At 38.4% G+C, this 17,146-nt stretch overlaps 2 protein-coding genes across 2 annotated transcripts; both read left to right on the top strand.

Annotated features, from left to right (window-relative positions):
- Nucleotides 1-377: 377 nt before the first annotated feature.
- On the top strand, nucleotides 378-1,427 carry LOC121389693. The gene has a single exon (XM_041521343.1). The coding sequence runs from the start codon at nucleotides 378-380 to the stop codon at nucleotides 1,425-1,427; it is 1,050 nt and encodes a 349-aa protein (XP_041377277.1).
- A 10,027-nt stretch (nucleotides 1,428-11,454) lies between these two features.
- On the top strand, nucleotides 11,455-13,900 carry LOC121389692. The gene is made up of 2 exons (XM_041521342.1): nucleotides 11,455-11,796; nucleotides 13,170-13,900. The coding sequence occupies exons 1-2, from the start codon at nucleotides 11,455-11,457 to the stop codon at nucleotides 13,731-13,733; spliced, it is 906 nt and encodes a 301-aa protein (XP_041377276.1). The 3' UTR covers nucleotides 13,734-13,900.
- The last annotated feature ends 3,246 nt before the right edge of the window (nucleotides 13,901-17,146 follow it).

Raw genomic sequence — 17,146 nt, 5'->3', positions numbered from 1 at the left:
GGCTAGGGTCAATCAGGTGATTTATTGTTTCTTATTACCTGAGTATGTCAACAATGTGTCCCTGGCATGATTGCTTGGTGGTTATAAGCAGCTTCATGTCCCCTTGTTGGTCTCCGTGGTGGGTGGGGGCATGGTTGATTAATTGTATGAGCTAAATTATGGCTTCAGGCAATTTAATATCAATTGATGGGACCCTGAAAAGGGCCCACACCGAAGTTTCGGACTCTTTTACAGAGTGCTTTCCTCAAAATCCTGGTCATGGTTTCTTGTCATCGGGTCTACTGATGATGAGGCCTTGAAGAAACTGTCGCCTTTTGCGATTCAAAACGGGCTCGAAGTCTTGGCCGGCGAGTCCAAAAGTGTTAAGAAATTAAGGAATGGCTCATTGTTGGTCGAATGTTCAACAGAGTCATTCCAAAAATCTTCTTAAATCAAAACATCTATGTAATATTTCCATCAAAGTCAGTCCTCACACTAGTCTTAATTCCTGTAAAGGAGTAGTTCGGTCTAGGGCTTTGGAAGGAGTCAGTGAGGATGAGATTTGCGAAAATCTCTCCTCACAAGGTGTCACATCAGTCAAGCGGATTAAGGTCCGTCAGAACAATGAACTGGTTTCGACGAACACCTTAATCCTTACATTCAATATGCCAACCCTTCCAAATTCTGTCAAATCAGGTTATTTAAATATACCTGTCGTGCCGTATATTCCCAACCCTTTACGATGTTTCAAATACCAAAGATTTGGACATGGACAAAATACATGCCGTAACAGATTGACATGTGCTCGTTGTGGTCAATTTGACCATGAAAGCAACGCATGTCAAAATGATATCGCATGTACCAACTGTAAAAGGAAACACTTTGCGTACTCGCGAGAGTGCCCAAGGTGGAAAGTGGAAAAAGAGGTACAACATGTGAAAGTTGAAAAACACCTCTCTTTCACAGAGGCTAGAAAGGTTGTGGAAGCATCAATATCCCCAGCAGCTGGTAAATCGTATGCACCTGCTGTGAACGTATCTACAACCAGTATAGCCATTCAGACAGACCTTACATGGCCTAATGGTGAGGATAAATTTAAGAAAATTTCTAATATTGAAAAAGTTCAAAAGCAAACTACAAAAGCTGCTAATAAACAAGTTTCCAAATCATCCCAGGTGTCTTTGGATTCTACAAATCCATCAAGAGGCTCATCTTCTGGGGAGCCAGGTCTCAGTAAGCCTCCGCCACGTAAAGACCTTAAAAAGCACAATAAGGATTCTTCTTCAGGACGTCTGAAGAAATATGAAAAACAGTTGGTTCCGACCAACGATCCTTTTGAAGATTTGGCTGATGTGGATGATCAAATGGATATAGTGCCAGATGATTGTCCACAATCACAAAGATCTCGAAAGCCAAAGATAACTCCCGTACTTCCCCCTAATGGTTAATTCAGTCATTCAGTGGAAGCCCAATTTTGATGAATTAAGTCTTTTAATTCAAAAACATAATTCTCTTGCAGTGTGTCTTCAGGAAACGTCCTTGAAGGACAGTGATCATATTTCAATGAGAGGATTTAACCTCTATCATAAATTTCAAGAAACTGAAAATAGAGCATCTGGGGATGTTTCCATTCTTGTTAATAAAAACATTCCTCAGAGTATGGTAGCATTAACTACACATTTACAAGCTGTGGCTGTAAAGGTCACGGCTCATAAAACTATAACTCTGTGTTCAGTTTATTTACCTCCTCGAAACTATTTTAATTTTAATTCAAGAGATCTTCAAGATCTCATTAATCAGCTCCCTACTCCCTTTATTATTATTATGGGAGATTTTAATGGTCACCACACTTTGTGGGGATGTGAGGATGTAAATATTAGATGTAAACAATTATAAGACTTAATTCTCAAAAATTACTTACTTTTATTCAAGGATAAAAGTCGTACATATTTTCATTCTGCAAGTGGTTCTTTCACTTCTATAGACTTAACCCTTTGTAGTCCTTCACTCTTTCTTGGTTTCTCCTGAAAAGTTGGTTCAGACCCTTGTGGTAGTGACCACTTTCCCATTATTTTGGAGAATGCTGGACAACCATCACTTGAAAGGGTTCAAAGGGAGGTTGGCGAAGGCAAATTGGGGTCAGTTTCAACATCTGTGCAGCACTTGTCTGCAACAATTTGCCATTATTTATGTTGACGATCCCATGTCTTTGTTCACTTCCATCTTGAAGGACATTGCAGATGAAACTATTCCTAAGACTTCGGCAGTGCCAAAGCGTTTCAATAAACCATGGTTTAATGATACGTGCAAAGATGCATTCAAAGAGCGAAACAGGTTACTTGAGAGGTTCAAACGTGAACCTACTGGGGATAACCTGGATGCATTTCGTATTGCCAGGGCCAAGGCTCGCAGAGAGATTAGACAGAGTAAGAAAACATCTTGGAGAACTTTTGTCTCCAAGTTGAATTCACAAACATCGGTGAAATCTGTCTGGAATAGGATCCGTAATATCAAAGGTAAAGAATCCAGTAATACAGTTCATCATTTGTCTGTCAATGACATGGATGTCACGTCTCATCGTGACATTGCCAATGCATTGGCAGACAACTTTTCTCATAACTCATCTTCTGCTTTCAGTACAGATGCCTTTACATCTGTCAGAACTAAAGCTGAAAAGCAGTCCATTAATTTTTCATCTGAAAATGCTGAAGTGTACAACAGGCTTTTTTCTATGGAGGTATTGCAGGATGCTCTTCGTAGAGCCCATGATACTTCAGTAAGACCAGATGAAATTTATTATCAGTTATTAAAACATTTACCTGAATCATCTTTGATGGTTCTTTTGAATATTTTTAATAACATCTGGATTTCTGAAGACTTTTCATCTGATTGGAGGAAAGCTATTATCATTCCTATTACCAAGCCTGGTAAGGATCCAACCAATCCTACTAGCTATCGCCCTATTGCTTTCACAAGTTGCATTTGTAAAACCATGGAACGAATGATCAATCCTAGACTTGTTTGGTATCTTGAATCCCACAAATTGCTTACCTAACGTGCAATGTGGGTTCAGATCTAGACGTAGCTCGGTTGATCATCTTGTAGGGAAGCTTTCATCCACAATCAGCACTTGGTGTGAGTGTTTTTTGATTTCGAGAAAGCTTACGATACCACGTGGAAGTATGGGATTTTAAAAGACCTCCATCGCATGGGCCTAAGAGGTCGACTTCCTGTTTTTATATCTCAGTTTTTAAAAGATATATCTTAAGTTCGTGTGGGGTCGACTTTGTCTGACATTCACCCACAGGAGATGGGTGTGCCTCAATGTCCTGTCTGTAACTTTATTTTCTGTGAAAATTAACAGCATCACCCAGTGTTTAACACCTGGTGTGGATTGCTCGTTGTCACGGGGATCCTATAATACTCGTAACTGAATAAAACACGATTATCCAAATATCTCTCCTAACTGTATATCTATTAGATCTCTCTGTATCGGGCAGTGTATACCCGAGTAGCTCGGCTCTAGGTATAACAGAGATAAGATCTTATATAAGTGTATGTAATATAGCACGTTAGTTCACTAGAAAACACAACAAAACACAATACACTTTGGAATCTGTATTAATCTTACGCTGACAAATATATTTGCCGCAGTTAATTACTTACAAGAATAATAATAATAACAACCCGGAACTAATCACACACGTGTGATAATTGAGAAACACTGCCAGGGGAACTTAATTAATAAAGGAATTACAACTCTATTCCTAACTGGTTAATTTTTTAATTAACCTTTAACTACTCATTCAGTAACCTTGTAATACAGAATTAATACTGGTACCTATCACAATAAAGACAATAACATACAGTTTACCTAGGTCCTCTAGGATGACCGGCTAAGTTTTATATATTTTTAGAACAGTGAAGCCTACAATTTACTTCGTCCGTTCCCCTGCAGCCTTCCTATGTTTCTCCCCGATATCTCTAAAATCCTATCTATTTATTCAAAAATCTGAGAGACAGCGAATATCGCCTGGGGGCACAACGCTGCACCTTACCTAACATGTGAATTTGCCCCAACTCCCAGAGACGGTATTTTTCCTTAGATGGCCAGACTTACTGTCGCCTAGTACGCCAAAAATCACGGTTGTAAAACCGCACTATCGTAGGTATTACATAACTACTGGCCACATGGTCTCCACACCTGGTCTAAGTGTGTATTAGAGGGGTACGGTCGCGCGGAGGTATTACGTAATAAGGTGCCCACCTAGTCTAAGTGCATATTGGGAACAGCTCGACAAACCGTCGCGCGGTGGTATTACGTAACCACGCTGCACACAACCCTCTAAAACCATTAACATCGCCACAGGCGAAAAAAAAAAAAGAGCATATTCCGTCACACTCGTTATATGCCGATGATTTTCAGATTTGCTATAGATCATCCAATATGAGTATCATTGAACGTAAGTTGCAGCTTTGTTTGAATAAACTTCATCAATGGGCAACTGACAATGGCTTTCGATTCTCAAAGGCAAAAACGGTATGTATGCATATCTGCCAGAAAAGAGGTTCCACTTAGATCCACAGTTGTTTTTGGACAAAAATCCGATTTTGGTTGTGGAGGAGACTAAATTTCTAGGGGTTATATTTGACAGGAAGCTATCTTTTGTGCCCCATCTTAAATATGTTAAAAAGAAGGGCTTGAGGTCTAAACTAGATTATGGATGCATTGTGTATGGGTCGGCACGCAAGTCTTACTTGCAGATGCTAGATCCTATCCACAACCAGGGACTTAGGCTATGTCTTGGTGTATTTAGAACATCTGTAGAGAGCTTGTACGTTGATGAACACGGACCTTGTTTGGGTGCTAGACGTGCAAAGCTTTCTCTGCAGTATGCTATCAAGATTAACTCTTTACCACAACATCCTACACATGATGCGGTGTTTAATAACAAATATATGAAGTTGTTTGATGCCAGCCCAAATGCTATTCGTACATTTGGTCTTCGCAGTAAGCGTTTTCTATCGCTTTCCAACACTGATTTATCAGACACTTTGGACACTCCTTCATATTTTGTTTTACCACCATGGTGTATTACACCACCTAAAATTGTGTTTGTTCTGGCGCATCTGAAGAAAGATCGTATAGATGTTGTTGTGTATAAACAGTTTTTCATAGAAATTCAAGACAAGTACCGTGATTACATTCCTGTGTATACAGATGGATCACGGGATGGAAATTCTGTGGCTTATGCTACAGTTTTTCCCATCAGACACAATACTTTCCATGAGACTGCATGACTTAGCATCGATTTTTAGTGCTGAAGTTTTGGCAGTCATTAAATCTTGGAAGAACTAAAGGATTCTAGTGCATCCAAATTTATTATTTTTACACACTTTTGTGTCTTCAAGCTTTACGAAATATGAAGCTGGACCATATTTAATTGGGATGGTGATACGAAAGTGTGTATAAAGATGTTGTATTTTGTTGGGTGCCCAGCCCATGTTGGCACCAGGGATAATGAAAAGGCAGATTCTGCTGCCGTCTGCTTTGGATTTGCCTCATGCCAGGGATGGTGTACCTTATACTGATTTTAAACACAATATCAACTAATTTATCTTTTCGACTTGGCAACATGATTGGGACGGTGCGATTGTGAACAAGCTTCATTCTATCAAGCCAGTCTTGGGAGAGTGGCTGTCCTCCTATACAGTGCAGGAAGGATGAAATAGGCTTGTGTCGTGCTGGCATTGGTCATACATATTTGACCCATTCATTTATTTTGAAGAAGGATCCTCCACCTCAGTGTGAGCACCGTCAGTGTACTCTGACGGTACGCCACATTTTGGTGGAGTGTACACATTTGTCAGTAACTCGAAAAGATTTATTTTGTCAATGAAATGTGAAGGAATCCTTTCGATTCCATCCACAAATTATTTTACAATTTTTACGTGATACTGAATTTTATTCTAAATTTTAATTGTATCTATCTGTGATATTTGTATTTTTACACAGTCCTTTACACTGTGTTTTTATTTAGCTGTTGAATTTTTATACTGATGGTGATCATCAAATGTTTGTTCCATTTACCATAGTTTGACACCCAATAGCCGATGAATTTTTCGTGCTGGGGTGTCGTTAAACATTCATTCATTCATTCATTATTCCGACTACTACAATCCATGTTTACACATATCTAGATCATTACTATTAGAAGTATATTTCATTTTGTATTATTATTATTATTATCAATATTTTAGTTTTGATTTTGTACATATACATTTTCTCCTGTAAACTCCATCTTGTCACTGTCATATAATTATTGTTAATGTACCTTATATGCCGTTGAATAGCGGCCTGAGTGAAATAAAGTTCTGTTCTGTTCTATCATCATTAGAGGGGTACTTACATCAGTTATGTTTTGTGATTGATTGAAATGTCTACTCGTTTCTTTAGTGATAATTAACCAAGATGGATAAGCTTCAACCCGACGAGATAGACACTCGTCATGTAAGCAGTCGTCGGAATGGATGGAGCTGGCCGCCTAATGGGTTTCAAATCATTACCTAGCTCCTTGAAGGTTAATTACTAATTGTAAATTTCGCAATCCTGCTACCTGCACTTTCGGAGGCGATACAACCAGCAAGTTACACTGTATCCTTTGAAAACATATGGTATATCACAGTGCTATTTTTCCTATAGGCTGAGGGCCTTTATACTCATTTAGGGAGTGACAAAGGACAAAATGAGTCTTCTAAAAAAAAATTGCAAATTAATACAATAAATTACGGATAAATTCCGTAAACCTTAAAAAGAATTGTCTCCCATGCATATGCTTTTTTATTCCGACTACTACTATCCATGTTTGCATATATATATATAATTACTATTAGAAGAATATTGTATTTATACCAAATGTTCCATTTTGTGAATCCAAACTGGTGTACACATACAATAAATATTGTGTCAAAGAATTGTTCAAATACAACGTGCTACTAAAATCTCAAGTTTATTCCTTGGCAGATACAGGTATCCAAACATGAATTTGAATATATAAACCATAATTTCTTGAGTGAAGGATGTAATTGATAAAGATATATGTGGAAGATAAAACTTGGGTTGGGGGAATTCAAATCATGTGTGTCGTTGAGATTTTTGCTATTGTCCTCCATCAAGTTTATATTAATATACATTGTTGATAGTTTGGCCTATAAATCAGATAATGGAAAATAAGGAAATGTTTTATTTAACGACACACTCAACACATTTTATTTACGGTTATATGGCGTCGGACATATGGTTAAGGATTACATAGATTTTGAGAGGAAACCCGCTGTCGCCACTTCATGGGCTACTCTTTTCGATTAGCAGCAAGGGATCTTTTATATGCACCATCCCATAGACAGGATAGCACATACCACGGCCTTTATTACACCAGTCGTGGTGCACTGGCTGGAGCGAGAAATAGCCCAATGGGCCCACTGATGGGGGTCGAAATCAGATAATGATGAACAGAAAGAAGAAACTGTCCAAAAACTATAATTTCTGTACTGACTGGGGTTCATATTTTGAATTCCATTTAAATCAGATGATCGTAAAAATACCAACAAAAGGCAAAATATAATATATTAATTCTAAAATATATGGCAAATTGCAAACAAGAATTCTACAGAATTAAATGTCTGGCCTGCCATAAACTTATTCAGTGTGACACTGTCATTGATAGCGTATCTGTATATATCTATCATTGATAGCGTATCTGTATATATCTATCTCAATGCATGTTAACAAAATTTTTAAAACATTAAACTTCCAAAAATTAAATTAAACTTTTAAAATAATAAAGTTGAAAAACAAATTTTGACGTGCACGGAGGTAAACATTCATAGATAGAACTATAAATAAGGCTTTACTGATGCAGGACATGTAATTTATGAGAAATGTAGCTACATTTGTACAATCAATGTTGAGCTAAATGCAAAAGTTTATGTTGCAGCCAGCGAAAACGTTTTACCTATACTTCATATTTTTAGTTTGTACATGTATTGTAATGTAAAGGTAAGACAAATAACACCAGACTTAAACATCAGGATAAACAATGCTGTTGACAGTATGGTCACTGGTTATAAAAGTATATTATATGAATATTGTATGAGAACTTTTATTTGACACAACGACTGTTCAATTAATTATGATTTTATGATAAAAACACATACATATATACATATCATTTATTAGTTGTATAAGTAAACTGAACAAAAAGTCACGTCCTGGCTCCTACTGAAATTTAAAAAAATAAATGTTACATCATAAAGAATAGTTTTGTTTTAGTAAATTGCTGTACGGCGTTTAGAAATAGACTGGATATTGAGTTAAACAGTGTATTTCAATAAGCAAACGTTCTATCAGGATAGCAGAGTTTTGGAATTTACTGAAGTGTTAAACTTGGGTGGCCTCTTTGAGAGAGTCACAAGGCTGCCAACCATCGAGGACAGTAAGTTGAGTCGCTAGTCTAGAAACTGATTTGGTGATTATGTTGATCACATCTATAAAGTTCGAAGTATTCGTCGGTAACAAGTCATTGTTTCGACGAACCTTTATCCTCCTCACCGCAGTAACACCCTGAGAACTTAAATTTTCGCAGATTTCTTCTTCAGTAACACCTTCCAAATCTCTGCATCTGATCACTGCCTTTGACGAGTTGAGGGAGGTATGCGGAGTTACCTTATTTGGCAACAGAAATGTTTTGGAATCCTTTAAATTCCATCCAGAATTAATTGTAAAGTTTTTGAAACATTTTGACTTCTATATACAAAGTTTTAAGGTTTACTTACCTCGATTTTATGTATTGTATTATACTTCTCCCCACAGCTTCTTACACTGGTTTTACATAAATATATATAAATAATATTTTCATATACTTACCATTTGTGACACCCAATAGCCGATTTGTATTTTGTGTTCGGGTGTTGTTAAACATTCATTCATTGATCTTTTTTTATTATTATTATTTTTTTTTTTTTTTTTACAATTAGTGGTGATAAACTAGACCATGTGTTTGGGGTTTTACCTTGGGGCTGGGCTGAAGAAAATGCAGCGAATATTGTTAATTGCTTCAATTTTTTCGGTTGCGGAAAACCATCTTCCGACATTTTTATGATTAACTTGATTCGGGATGGCCATGAACTACATCATAGTTTAATAAGAACTTGTTGTAACCTTTACGGAAAAGGCCGAGGTTTACTATCACGCGATCAAGTCAGTTACTGTTTAGAAGTGGTTGCTATACGTTTTGACAGACACTGAAAATATAAATACAAAATTGTTACACTGTTTATCTCTTTATGACCAACAAGCAACACTTGTAACTTTCATTACAGTATCTGAAATAACATCAAAATGGTTTGACTGAAATCTTAGTATTTAAAAATCATAATATTAACATGGTATTTGCAATAATTCTTTAATAAAATATACTTATATGTACACATTTAGGAGAAAGGAAAAGATTTAAACCTGGAGTAGTTCCGTCAATATTCAGCTTCAGCTGTACACAAAGTTCTGCTGCACAACGCCGTAAATAAAGAGTACCTGCACCTTCTACATGTGAATTTATGTCAGAAAGTACACCTGTATTATATGTTTCACACGAGGAAATTGTATCCAGCACAGATTGTACTAACAGTTACAATGAAAATGAGTCACATGTTGAAACACAGAAGGAAAATAACTACGTATGTAGTAACTCGACAGCAATACAATGTTATATTCTTTTATCAAAAGTTGTTGAACATTTTCAATTTGATTCCAGGTCTATAAATTTCTACAGGATTTGATGATTAGTCATTTTTGGCTGGGTTTTTTAAATATTTTTAGTCCTGCTGTCAATGAGCTGGATGAGAAATTTGAAGTATTATATCCAAAAAACAACTTATTTTTTTAACCTTGATAAAACTGAGACAAGCGAAAGAAGGAAGGAAATGTTTTACTTAACGACGCACACAACACATTTTAATTACGGTTATATGGCGTCGGTAAGACTTGGAAATATTGGTGCAAGAACCGTTTCCAGCATTTTTAATAATTGGGGGGCAATTTCATGTATTTTCAGTTGAAAGTGCTAAATATATGGCAAAGCAAACATGTCATCTTGCAACACACGCCACTCAATTTTGCAAAGCAATTCGATCAAACTAGAGTAATATCAGACGCAACTGAGGTACCAATTCAAAAGCCATCGAAGGTCGATACACAGAGTGCAACCTTCTTTTCATTATATAAAAATAGAAACACACTGAAAACAATGATACGATGTACACCAAGAGGTCCTATGTCAGTAACAAGTCTACTTTGAACTTGACCCGTGTCCATGTTGGTGTTCCCTACAGTGATTTTAAATTTCATATTAACCAATATTATATAGTGATTTTAAATTTCATATTAACCAATATTATATATCTTTTCGACTTGGCAAGACGATTGATTGAGACGGTGCGGTTGCGAACAAGCTTCATTCTGTCAAGGCAGTCCTGGGAGAGTGGCAGTCATCCTACAGGCGATGCAGGAAGGATGAAGTAGTCTTGTGCCGTGCCCGCATCGGACCTTTAAAATGTTTGGCGATTCGTTTGCAACCCTATATAGCTATTTGGAAGTAATACTAATATGAATAAACGTTGTAATCCAGATTCGGGCACTTTTGCGACGGGGTGGGAGGGGTTAACTCGTCGCACGAAAAAAGACAGGTACATTAATTAGGCCTACTAATTTCATGGGAAGTGCCAAGTAAATAAACCAAATGCGCTGGTTTTAGAGCCCTTCAAAAGCAAAAAAAACAAGCCATGATCGCGCTAAAGAGAGGTAAATATTCCAAATTTCTCTGGAGAAGGACCCCCCTTCCACACACATACACTCCGTCATGGGCTACATGTCTTTGGCGCTCGCCTTGTCGGACTACGCCCTCCGCATGAGTTCCATCTGATTCAAATTCGATTCCCCCATCCCTCACACCATTTGACAGGCTGGTTAGGGGCCTGCTAATCCTTATTTAGGCAAAAATAACTGTAAAGTTTGCAACCTTTTATCTTCTTCTCTGTATTAAAGCACCTCTCCACATGTGCACCGATTACTGCGTCCTCGTAAATACAGTCAACAGTTTGAGAGGAATGCGAATAGACTTTGAGTGTAGATTGTGACGTCACTAGAAACGGGAGTTTGCTTCCCGCTCTTTACGATAAAAAGCCCTGATACACGTAAAGCGGCCCATCCACGTGCAATATTATTGTGCAATATTCAGGTTTGCGCAATAATATTGACCGTCTACCTGTCATATTGAAGCATTGCACAATATATTGAGCAAAATCAAAATCATTAGATTTTTATTGACGGTTGCGCAATATTATTGGATAGTGGATGGGTCCTGCCAATAATATTGACACAATATTCGTCACTCTACATCAGGACACCATAGAGGCACGATGTCCAAAGAAGAGGAGCGGAAGTTCCTCCTCGAATGCATTGAGGTGTATCGCAGTCTACCAGCGTTGTGGAAGGTGAAAAGTAAAGAGTACAGCGACAGAAACAAAAAGGATGCCGCGTATGACACTTTGCTTGCGAAATACAAACAGAAGTACCATACAGCGTCGAGGGAGGACTTGACCAAAAAGTTCAATTCTCTGCGAACAAATTACCGCAAAGAACTCAACAAGGTGCAGCAGTCAATGAAGTCCGGCACCAGTACGGATGACATCTACGAATCCACCCAGTGGTATTTTGATGCCATGAACTTTTTGCAGGACCAGGAGACACCGGCAAAATCTGTCAGTTGATAAAAATGACTGCAGAAACAGAAGCAGAAGTCAGCGAAGAAGACGAGGGTGACTTGGTTAGTATGAAATATTTATTAGAAATTAGAAGTTTACACTATGCCAAATGATATCTTACAACACTTTGTGTTTCACAATGATCAATTAATAAATTTGTGATTTATCACATAATGAAAGATGTACAGTTCACTGCCCGCTATGGGTAATTACAGTGGCCTAATCAGTTTAATTACATACAGGGTGGTCCAATAAAATGGCCCAAAGACAATGTTCAGCCTATTTCTCTGGGAACAATTTTATTACATCTGTATATCTAGTGACCTGAAACAACCTCAACCATTTTAAACTTCCCGGCATGGCATATTTTGACACATGATGATCATTTGTTCTCTGTAAGTTACATCATTATATGTGCAGCAGTTGTAGAGAATTACGGTGCAAAATATTTTAAACATTTAATGGGCCATCCGATATACCTATGAGGGAAATCATTCAGTACAACACAGATGTTAATTGATAAGCAATGGTATGATTAAGAACACTTGTTCCATTGCCAAGGAACAGCCCCATAACTGCAGAAGAAGTCGCGGTACATATCCCTTGTGGAGTTTCGACTAGTGTTTGCCTGTAAGTCATGTATTGGTAAGTTTTGTTGCCGCCATGAGCCGTCCTGAACATCTCCTTCCTTGTCTTCCCAATCGACAGATTCACGTGTGATATATGAAGCAACTTTCCTTCTCAGAAAGTTATGTAGATAACAGCATGCTAAAGTTACAGTTGAGGTTTTTTCGGCGAAAGTAGTATGGACCTTTGGAGTATGCCAAATCGAGAGACAAGAATCCCGAAGGCGTTTTCTACAATTCGACGCGCACGGCTCAAACGATAGTTGAAAATGCGCTGTTGCAAGTCCAACCTGCATGCAGCCGATGGGCTATAGGGCTTAACAAGTTCTCGGTCATAGCAAAAGCATCGTCCCCCACGAAAGTAAAAGGATGAAGGGCGCGAGGGCCCACAGGGAGGGGTGCGGGTTGCGGAATGTTGAGAGTATTATTGCTCAACATATGTCCGAAATCAGTATGGGTGATGACTCCTCCATCAGAGACGCGGCCGTTTACTCCCGCATCTACCATCAGGAATTCGTAGTTCGCATTAACTACGGCCATTAGCACAATACTAAAGAACTTCTTGTAGTTATAGTAAAAAGACCCCGAATGAGGGGGCTTTCTTATGCTGATGTGTTTGCCATCGATTGCTCCCAGGCAGTGAGGGAAATTCCATCGCAATTCGAAGTCCTTTGCCACTTCAATCCATTCCTCTTCTGTGGCCGGTAGCTGAAAATACAAGTGACACATTAAATATCATTTCAGATTGATGTTGTAACGAAAGTCCCGAACACTTCAACCAGTAAGCCAAACAAGAAAAGGAAGATTACCAAAACAGACAACGAAGATCAACGGCAGGAACTACTTTCTTTAGCGTGTAAACGCCTAAGTGAACCAAATGATGAAAATCTGCCAATTGCAAAGGCATGGGCATCTGAACTCTCCAAAATGTCCCACAATCAACAGTTGCTGGCAAAGAAGGCTATAAATGACATTATCTTTGAAGGACAAATGGGAACACTTAACCGATATTCTGTACAAATAAATGCCTTCGTTGGTAGACCTACTCCGTATTATTCTGTGCCAGTAAATAACCCCGTCAGTAGACCTAGTACTCCATACAGTTCCGCCAGTAGTAGACCCAGTACTCCATACAGTTCCGCTAGTAGTAGACCCAGTACTCCATACAGTATCGGAGGCGGTAATTCCGTTACTCCGCCAGGTATGGGTAATTCAGGAAGTTACCGTTGCCAGGCCATTTATGAGCAAGATCAAGCAGATCTTTCTCAGTCGGCTCTTGGCCATTATTTTGCAAATTTCCAGCCATAGCAACTTGTATACCCAAACGCATTGGCCTCAATTGTATTGTCTGTTCAAAAGGAATAAAAGTTTAAAATGATATGTGTAGTTTACATTTTACTTTGTGTTTTGGCTGCAAATCTTTACATCACAATAAGATCATACTTACGCGTATATAATTCTTCAAGCAGGATATAATGGCCTCACAGGTTTCCATAACAATTTTTCCAATTGATTGCGGTGATATGGCACTGGTGAATTTCAAATCTTATTATGTGTTCCCAGTGGCTAAGTATCGTAAGGTTATTGATAGGCGTTGACTTGTGGGAATAGCATCACGCATAATGGTATCCTCTTTTTGTATGATGGGAGTAACCATCGCAAGTAGTTCATCATATGTAGTGCTATCCATTCGGAGGAAGTTCCTGTAATCATCTGGTTCGTTTAAACGCAGTTCCTGTAGTAGCCTTTCGTGGGTGAAGTCATGTCGTCGGCGAAACCAGTTTTTCATCCAGATTCGCGGGAGTTTCCTTTTCTTTTTTTTTCTATCAAAAGCAAACACAAGAGCAAGAGATAATGCTGTATCACTGTCGATGTCCGGCTCCATGGCATGCGGTTCAGACGACGTCTTCAGAGCAAATGACCATAACTATTGCACAATACTATTGAATCGATTGTGCCCGAAACATTTTTCAATAATATTGAGTCAATATTATTGAGTCAATAATATTGCACGTGGATGGGCCGCTTAAATGGTCACTATTACTCTCTAATCGTCCCGATCTGCGAAACTAGCAAAACGATTAGTACTAGCTGTTACCGATACGATCAGCTATCAGTATCCATAACAGTACTAGTGTTGTTGCGAAAACTTACTACTATGTGTTAGATGTATCTTGGCGCATATGGTGCAGGACGTAGCCCAGTGGTAAAGCGCTCGCTTGATGTGCTGTCAATCTGGGATCGATCCCCATCGGTGGGTTCATCGGACTATTACTCGCTGTAGCCAGTGCACCACAACTGGTATACCAGATGCCGTGGTACGAGCTATCCTGTCTGTAGGATAGTGCATATAAAATATCCCTTGCTTTTAATGGAAAAACGTAATGGGTTTGCTCTCTAATAGGAAAATTTGTTTGGCCCAGTAGTGAACATTTATTGTTTTAGCAGTAATACCAGAATGCTTGTTTTTTTATTACTATTAACTGTCATTATCATTATTTTTACTACAGGAGTGCTCTGAACTAAGAAGGAAAGCGATCGAAATAATGAAACAGGGAAAACCTTCAACGGTAAGTATCTCGTTAAATATATTGGAGCCGACTATCAGACATTGTTACAATCACTGATTCCACAAATGATGGCAGTCCACTATTCTCTTTTGTTTGACGTTTGTTTTCTAGAGCACGGTTTGCGCAATTAACATAAGATTTGTTGTAGCTTAAATAAGCAAGTGTCTTAATAGAAACCTTTATAAACCCTTAAACCATTTATTGCTTAAATTTACCAACATTATGTTGAGATTGGCCCAAATAAATTGTGTAAAAATGGAGATGTTGAATTTACATATCAAGATACAACTTTTTACTTCTTTTTTTTTTTAGATCAGAGATCCATAGAATATCATATTCAAACACCAAATTGATTATATATTGTATAATAGTTTGTGACTGATTTACACATACGGATTTGGCGTACAGGCTCCCATTTTTGTAGGGTGCGGGGATGGGGTGGGGTGAACTTTTACAGTTCGAATTAAAGGAAAATGCTGTGCGAATCATGATAACAACATTTATTCATATCAGTATTACAATTCTTGTCTTGTTATTTTAAAAAAAAAAAAAAATTATTATATTATTATTACATGTATTATTTTAAATTAATTTATTTATTTTGTGGTAGTAGGGACATACATGCAAAAGAATGGATGCAAAATCATATAACTTTTTTTTTCTCTGAAAATTGTGACTTCGGGACATAAACTGTTCTTGTTATCACCAGCTCTCAGTTTTAACTTGTTTGTTTTGAGAATGTGCACTATCTCACAAATGTCATAAACTGAACTTGCAAGAAGCTGATCCTTCTATTTTATTATTGTGCCTTATACATATACTGTCTCATTAAAGACTATAATTTCAAGTTTCAGGCAATTGTATGCCATAAGACCGCAACACTCGGGTGGCCTTGAGAAGGTCGCAAAGCTGCCAACCATCGAGGACAGTAAGTTGAGTCGCTAGTCTAGAAACTGATTTGGTGATTATGTTGATCACATCTATAAAGTTCGAAACCTGGGCCATAGTCCTAATCAAAGAAAAAAAAGCTAGAAATGTTTTAGTTAAGACACACTCAACACATTTTATTTACGGTTATATGCCATGGCGTCAGACATATGGTTACGGATAACACAGATATTGAGAGGAAACCCGCTGTCGCCACTTCGTGGGCTACTCTTTTTCGATTAGCAGCAAGGGGAATATTTTATATGCACCATCCCACAGACAGGGTAGTAAATACCACATCCTTTGATATACCAGTCGTGGTGCACTGGCTGGAATGAGAAATAGCCCAATGGGCCCATCGACGGGGATCGAACCCAGACCGACCGCGCATCGTGCTTTACCACTGAGCCCGGTAGTCCTAATCAAACTTATGTTTTTATGTTTTTTGTTTTGTTTGTTTATGTTTTGGGGAGGGAGTTTTTTCTGATTGTTAATATAATTTAGCTTTTCATGGATGACAATTTGTAATTTTTTTAACCCCTCTCTTTATAATAATGATATATGGACGTTATAGTCTTGTTTCATAGTTTCTTTGTTGGTATGGAAACATACAATGTAAGTAGTAAGCAGGCCTGTATGGCGCCATGACCTACTTTCCGTGACCTTGACCTTGATGACGTCACGTGACCTCGTCCTGTATAGCCCCATGACCTACTTTTCGTGGCCCTGACCTACTTAGACTGGCCTACTGTGCAGTGTACAACGTCCTACTGACCCGGCCCTGACCTACTTAGACCGGCCCCTGACCTACTTAGACTAACACGAAAGAGTATAAAAAGGCTAGATACGGTTTCATTATCATTCGCTCGCCGAAAACGATCAGATCTACGTTCAATCCAGAGATGGCCTGTTCCACAAGTGATGAAGCGAGATGTCGTCTAGAACTTGGAACTAACGTCTACGTGGTGGCCAAGTTATGGAAAGGGGACACTGCTATTCACATAAGGAATTTGACAGTGACAAGGGGAAAACCTTCCCCCACCAAGCGAGGTATTGTCCTTAGTCTTCAAACAGTGGATCGAACTGTGTGGATGGTAAAAGCCAAATTGACGAAAACGATTTCAGCATTAAACCAGGGGAAAGACGAAACATGTTCAGACACCTTGGTGTCAACGTCCATGTCAGTGTCGACAAGGAACTTTGCTGGGGTGGACCTGCGTCAGT

The sequence above is a fragment of the Gigantopelta aegis genome, chromosome 15, assembly GCF_016097555.1.
Source record: "Gigantopelta aegis isolate Gae_Host chromosome 15, Gae_host_genome, whole genome shotgun sequence".
Taxonomy (NCBI): domain Eukaryota; kingdom Metazoa; phylum Mollusca; class Gastropoda; order Neomphalida; family Peltospiridae; genus Gigantopelta; species Gigantopelta aegis.
The sequence above is the reverse complement of the archived record's forward strand: the minus strand, read 5'-3'. Positions and strand labels throughout refer to the sequence as shown.

Excerpts from the sequence above, each read along its gene's own strand:
- LOC121389693 (XM_041521343.1), top strand. The coding sequence starts at position 378 with ATGGCTCATTGTTGGTCGAATGTTCAACAGAGTCATTCCAAAAATCTT.
- LOC121389692 (XM_041521342.1), top strand. The coding sequence starts at position 11,455 with ATGTCCAAAGAAGAGGAGCGGAAGTTCCTCCTCGAATGCATTGAGGTG. Across the intron at positions 11,797-13,169 it reads AGGAGACACCGGCAAAATCT|ATTGATGTTGTAACGAAAGT; the intron begins GTCAGTTGATAA and ends ATATCATTTCAG.